We start from the raw sequence: 7,108 nt of genomic DNA, 5'->3' as shown, positions 1-7,108 counted from the left end.
TACTAAATACTGAGCAAAGGGTCTGAATACTTAGGACCATGTGATATTTCAGTTTTTCTTTTTTAATAAATCTGCAAAAATGTCAACAATTCTGTGTTTTTCTGTCAATATGGGGTGCTGTGTGTACATTGAGGAAAAAAATGAACAAATTATTTTAGCAAATGGCTGCAATATAACAAAGAGTGAAAAATTTGAGAGGGTCTGAATACTTTCTGTACCCAATGTATGTATATATATATATATATATATATATATATGTTATAAATAAAGACTACTTTTTAGTTGTTTCAGTTTGTCACTTGCCTAATAAATGACAATAAAACATTTTATTGTCAAAAACACGTTTTTGACAGATTACAAAAATATTTGCTTTTTCACTTCATTATAAATTTGTTAAGCACTGTACAACTGTTTTATATAAGTGTTTATTATAATGTCTATGAGTGTTACTGATAACTTTTCTGACGCCTAAGATATTGAAAGAAAAGATAAACCTCGCGAGAGTTTACGAGAGTTCCGGTGTTGTGATGATGAACGTCCCTGCCAACATGGCGGTCAGCATCCGCGGCCGTCCGACCCGGAGTGTACGGATGAGAGGCAAGTTAACGGCGCCCACACCCCCGTCACCATGCGCAGTCGGCGCTGTTTAAAACCCTCCTCTTGTGCAGGTTCTTTTAATCCTTGGATAAGGACTTACGATGTCTTTATTGTTTCGTTTTTTTGTGTTTGACAGGTCGGAATGACAGCGGGGAGGAGAATGTACCGCTGGATCTTACGCGGGGTGAGAGTCAGAGATCATAATAGTGCTTTTCTGTAATAATACCAACCAAGCAATGGCTAAATTCAAGGAATTGCTATTAATAATTTATCATCTCCTCTATCTGGCCTTGCAGACAGGAGAATTAGGGCGAATAAGATGTTGTTTGTCTCAAAACCTAATGGGTTTCCTAAATAGACGGCATTTTTTTGCTCCCGCAAATATGCTGTCTAGCTAGGCAGCTCACTAGGATTTGCGACCCAGCTGTTGTTTTGATCTGTAATGCACAGCCCCATCAGTTTGTGTTGTCTAGTAAACGTCTGCATGTCAGCAGAATAACTGCAATGCATTTAGCCCTGTTAGGCTCTCAGTAAACAAACAGCTTAAAGCATCTTGATGCCTTCATGTCCTTGTATGCTGCCTTATAAATCTGTGTTTTTAAGGTTTCAGTATCTAATTCATTTAAGCTGGTGGGTATTAAATGCAGAAAGTCTTTGACGAGCCTTATCATGATGGAACTTGCTGTGACATCTCTCTTGAGAAATGTGCTAAATAAAGACTTTTAATTGCAATAGCTAAATGTAGATCATAATATCTTGAACATGCAAAAAGTCACTCTCATTCGAGATCCGGGGAGGTTTTATTTTAGTTCTGCACAGGATAAATTATGCTTCATTGTATATGGTGATAAACTATGTGATTATGTATTTAAATTATGTTCTAAACTATGTGATTTTAATTTTAAGAGATTTTAAAGAACAACTATTGAAATAAAATGTTTTTCATTGCAGCGTTCCAGTTGCACTAAAATATCTATCGGTTGCATTATTAACCTTGTGTTTTTAAGGATTTTAATTTTATTGTTTTTGCTTTCTGCAGAACCCTCAGATAACATGCGTGAGATCCTTCAGAACGTTGCCAAATCTCACGGGGTTTCCAACATGAGGAAACTCGGCCACCTGAACAATTTTGTAAAGGTAGTGCAACTTTAATTTATGCTGGTTGTGGTTCTTGTGTATGATTTCAGCAATGAGAGAAGATCATGACCAGGTCTGCATGAAATTGAAGACTTTTTCACATTCTTTTGTGCTGTAAATGTAAACACAGTAGAATGTGTTAAATGAAGCTGAAAATATTACAATCTTACTAATTGCTGAAAGCAAGGTTTGCAAAAATACTTGCAGTCTCTTTTTGAGTTCTGTAGGCCCTGATCATGATCTGAACTGCATGGGCTCATATTTGTATTGCAAAAACTTTTAAGGCAACACACCACAGGTCAATAGGGTAAACATTTCAACTAGTAAATATCACCATACTTTCTGCAGTTGAGTTGTTTTTCATTGCAAGATTTTTTTTTTTTTAAGGGATAGGTAACACACACGGTGTCTACCAATCTCATGTTAATCTTTAGTACCTGTAGAGTAGTATTGTAGCCTTCATATCTCCGAAAAGTCTTGAGTTTTATCATATATACAAAAGATACAAACACTGTACCGAGTCTTTCCGAAAAAAGCCGAGCTCCAGGAGGCGTGTCTGCCATGGGCAAAGCTAAAAAGTCACGAGGACGTGCAGCTTTTGCATAGAGATCGTCTGCAAGCTGCGACATCATTATAAATAAAAAGGGAACAAAAACGTTTATCAGGGAGAAGTGCCCATTTTTCCCATACTGTCAGTAGCCAGGGAAAATAACAAAACAAAACTGCATGCATTTTGCAGAAGAACATTGTTTTGATTGTGCTTCTTCCCTTCATGACTGTGTTTATGAATACCTTACTCTGAGTAATAAAAACGCCATCTCTGCTTCACTTTTGCAACATTTCAAATCCCTGCAAATGTTGATTCTTGTTTTATTACAAACTCTGTCACGTTCTCTTTTTTCCAGCTTATTCTTGTTTGTTCTGCATTTTTTTTTTAAATGAGTGATTCCCTGAAAGGGTTGAAGATTTAGCTGCTCCATGTCTAACTATGTTAGTGTCAACTAACTATGAAGCTCCCACACCAGACACGCAACAAAGTAGCCGGAGCAGCTTTTCTCTGTTTACGTATATAATGAGACATACTCTAGTGACGCATGTATACAATTTCTCAAGAAAATCTTCCAGCTCGGTCTGAAATATTAACGCTTATAACGGGCTTACCATAGTGAATTAGGGTAAGACAAAACCACGTTTTGGAAGAAAGATTGATGGTGTATTGATTCATTATTTAAATTTTGTTAATTTTGATCCCAAAGAAGTTTGCACATTTAAAGATACAGTATGTATTGTAAGTGAAACCTACAGATGCAAATCGATAAATGTAATAAAATAAACACTTAAATGTGTGTTTTAGATGTCTTATTTTAGATTACTGGACAGAAAACATGTTATAGTAGCAAATTAACCCGTGCATGAAAATTAATGGTTTTACCTATAGTGTCTTGCCTTAAGTCAAAAGCATTACATTTCAGCTCATAAATTGAACACTAAGGTTGATATACACTGTTTTTGAATGAGTTAATAATGTAATTTTTATGTAATGTCAATAAAAGTGCAGTGTTTTTTTTTGGCTTGGTCCTGTAAACAGATTTGTAACATGGTAAACAGCAGCAGTGTGTGTGTTGTCAGGTTGTTTATCTTGGGCGCCCTCCTCTCACTTTCGGTTTCTTTCTGAGAGAATTTGTTTTATGTGTTTCATCTCAGTGTGGCTGAGGTTAAAACTCAAGACTGTTAGTACAGAAGTATGCTTGCAGTTTTTAATGTGTTTAACTGTTTTGTGTGTGTGTTTAAGTGGGATTTTCTCAGCTTTGGGGAATAATAAGTCCGGCGGTGTGTGTGTGCATGAATACTGTGTGTGGCCTTTTAAGGATGCTGAGATAGAGGAGATGTAATCCTCTCCGAGGGTCACACGGCCCCTTCTGACTGCCTGAGCTCTGACATCATCATAAACACATACATATGCATGCACAGTCTGCCAAGGTCATCTCACTCCACAGTAACACACACAAACATGTTTAGTAGACACAGCGCACTAATTTTACACTGTTAAGTCAGCTTAGTGCAATTGTTGATGCGTCTGTCTTACGTTTTATTTTTGGGTTCGGTTTATGAAACTCATCATTACAAGATGATGTTTTGAATCTTTGATCATATTCAAAACAGTTTTGAGAGATTTTAAGGAATTACTTTTTTCACTTTTAAAGAATATTATTATACATGTGTAATTATACATAAGTTTGTGGTCGGTAAGTTTTTTGAATGTTTTTGAAAGAACTTTCTTCTGCTTACCAAGGCTGCATTTATTTGATCAAAAATACAGTAAAAACAGTAATATTGCAAAATATTATTACAATTTAAAATAACTGTTTTATATGGAAGCTTGTTTCCGCCATGAAATAAGAAAAGGCAATTGCAACTCTTTATCCCACAATTCTGACTTTTCTCAGAATTGCAAGATATAAAGTCAGAATTGCGAGTTATAAAGTCAGAATTGTGAGATATAAACTCACAATTGCATGTTATAATGTCCAATTGTGAGGGGAAAAAAGAACAGGCATTTTATAACTCGCAATTCTGAGAAAAAAGTCAGAATTGTGAGTTATAAAGTCAGAATTGCTTGATGAAAACTCGACTTTACAGTATATCACTTCTGACTTTTTAACTTGCAATTGTGAGTTTAAATCTTGCAGTTCTGAGAAAAAAAGTCAGAATTGTGAGGAAAAAGTTGCAGTTACCATTTTTTTTTATTTAGTGACAAACTTCTATAGCTTTATCTTTAAATATATTTTATAAAAAAAAAAAAAAAAAAAAAAAAAAAAAAATATATATATATATATATATAAGATATAATATCTTTCTCTCTCAGCTCCTGAACAGTGTAAGTCACTGTGAAGAGAAATTAGGATTTACACATGAGGAAATCATCATTTGGTAAGTTCAACAGTAAAACTTTATTTAACTCTTATTCTGTTCCAATAGCTGGTCACTGACTACATAGACAGCATCCATCAAGAAATCTCACAGATGTAGCACTCGTCTCGTGTTTCTCATTCTGTCTTTATCGGTTTAGTCTGCGTGTGGCATTGCTGAATGAGGTGAAGGAGGTTCGGGCTGCAGGTTTGAGAGCGCTGAGGTATCTGATCTGTGACAGCAGCATCCTCCAGAAAGTTCTTCAGCTGCAGGTGGATTACCTGATCTCCAGGTGAGCTCGCACACCTGCTTAAATTCCTCACTGTCTTCACAAAACAAAGAGATAATGTCTTATGTCGTGATTTTGTCTGAGATTATTGAAATAATTGACTTGTCTTTTCATTGTAAAACTAAATTGAAATTATTACCAGTGCTCTGGTGGGTGAACTTGACCTTCAGTCTCCATGTCCTGGTCAGAAAGCCTCAGATGAGAAGTTTGAATGTTTATCTTCAAACCTGTTGATTTGTGTTCAGGTGTATTGACATTCAGCAGAGTAATGAGGTGGAAAGAACTCAAGCCCTCAGACTGGTCAGAAAGGTACGACCTCTGACCTCACTCATTTTGGCACTCAGTTATAACCTGTTTGTTTTTGTGTTGGGTCAATCTGATCTCAATCTGTTATTTTGCCCATTCAGATGATAACAGTGAACGCACAGCTCTTTCCTAGCTCTGTGACAAACTCTCTGATCGCAGTGGGCAATGACGGGCTGCAGGAGAGAGATCGCATGGTTCGAGCCTGCATCGCCATCATTTGTGAACTTGGTGAGTTATTAGTGGAGTTTATGTCAGTGATCACTATTAGTATTCTGTGGCACATACCACACCATCAAATCTTTCTGCCCATTGAGGAGTGGTAATAATTATTTTAGTGAATGAACAGGTAAAACATTTTTATAAGGGCCTTTGTGTGCACAGCCATGGGTTCTTAAAGGGAAAGTTCACCCAAAAATGAATATTCTGTCATCATTTACTCACCCTCAAGTTGTTCCAAACTTGTATGAGTTTCTTTTGTGTTCAACAGAACACAAAGGTTTAAAACAGGTGAGTATGACAGAATTTTCATTTTTTGGTGAACTATCCCTTTAATGCCAATTCTATTATAGGTTGATATGAATGTAATGTATATTCTAGGTTTTTTTAATCATAGAATTATTATTAAAAATTAATTTGACAGATGTATTTTTTTATAATTGGATATTTTAAAGAAGTTTTATGAGAAACTTACAGAAACTTAAAGGTGCCCTAGAATCAAAAATTGAATTTATCTTGGCATAGTTGAATAACAAGAGTTCAGTACATGGAAATGACATACATTGTTTCCTCCTTATTATATAAATCTGATTTGTTTAAAAGACCTCCGAAGAACAGGCGAATCTCAACATAACACCGACTGTGACGTAACAGTCGGGATCATTAATATGTACGCCCCCAATATTTGCATATGCCAGCCGATGTTCGAGGCATTAGACAAGGGCAGCCAGTATTAACGTCTGGATCTGTGCACAGCTGAATCATCAGACTAGGTAAGCAAGCAAGGACAATAACAAAAAATGGCAGATGGAGCAATAATAACTGACATGATCCATGATAACATGATATTTTTAGTGATATTTATAAATTGTCTTTCTAAATGTTTCGTTAGCATGTTGCTAATGTACTGTTAAATCGTTTATTACTGTATTCATGGAGACAAGAGCCGTCGCTATTTTCATTTTTAAACACTTGCAGTCTGTATAATTCATAAACACAATTTCATTCTTTATAAATCTCTCCAACAGTGTGTAATGTTAGCTTTAGCCACGGAGCACCATCAAACTCATTCAGAATCAAATGTAAACATCCAAATAAATACTATACTTAAAGGAATCGATGCATGTATGCAGCATGAATGACGAACATCTTGTAAAGATCCATTTGAGGGTTATATTAGCTGTGTGAACTTTGTTTATGCACTGTATAACTGCACTTATAGTCGAGAGCTCGGGGGGTAGGGAGCGAGAGATTTAAAGGGGCCGCACAGCCTGAATCAGCGCATAGTTAATGATGCCCCAAAATAGGCAGTTAAAAAAATTCATTACAAAAAATCTATTGGGTATTTTGAGCTGAAACTTCACAGATACATTCAGGGGACACCTTAGACTTATATTACATCTTTTGAAAAGATGTTCTACGGCACCTTTTAAAGAATCTTTTTATTTTAATCTACTTCAATCTTATTAAAATTCTGTGTTTTTCATTTTATCTTTTTTGGATTCTGTGTTTTATGACTTAATACAATAAAGGTTATTATCCAAAATATTGTCTAGGGAAATGAAGGCATAAAACATTAACAGTTAAATAAATAATTTAAAATGTAATCTATTTTAAATAAATCATTTCCTGCATAACATAGCATTTTAATTT

General features: G+C 35.4%; 1 protein-coding gene across 4 annotated transcripts in view; it reads left to right on the top strand.

Annotated features, from left to right (window-relative positions):
* Positions 1–224: 224 nt before the first annotated feature.
* Positions 225–7,108, top strand: part of rictora (RPTOR independent companion of MTOR, complex 2 a) — a 39,940-nt gene continuing 33,056 nt past the window's right edge. For 2 of the 4 annotated variants that reach the window (XM_067405744.1, XM_067405745.1), the window contains exons 1-7: positions 226–597; positions 734–781; positions 1,637–1,734; positions 4,601–4,665; positions 4,805–4,936; positions 5,179–5,242; positions 5,341–5,467. In XM_067405744.1, the coding sequence (XP_067261845.1) occupies positions 528–597; positions 734–781; positions 1,637–1,734; positions 4,601–4,665; positions 4,805–4,936; positions 5,179–5,242; positions 5,341–5,467 (604 nt within the window). In that variant the 5' untranslated portion in view covers positions 226–527. Of the gene's footprint in view, positions 598–733; positions 782–1,636; positions 1,735–4,600; positions 4,666–4,804; positions 4,937–5,178; positions 5,243–5,340; positions 5,468–7,108 lie in introns of all 4 variants that reach the window. The other 2 variants (XM_067405743.1, XM_067405746.1) reach the window with 2 other exon arrangements.

Source organism: Chanodichthys erythropterus, chromosome 13 (assembly GCF_024489055.1).
Source record: "Chanodichthys erythropterus isolate Z2021 chromosome 13, ASM2448905v1, whole genome shotgun sequence".
In the NCBI taxonomy this organism is placed as follows: Eukaryota; Metazoa; Chordata; class Actinopteri; order Cypriniformes; family Xenocyprididae; genus Chanodichthys; species Chanodichthys erythropterus.
This window is presented reverse-complemented; position numbering and strand designations above follow the sequence as displayed.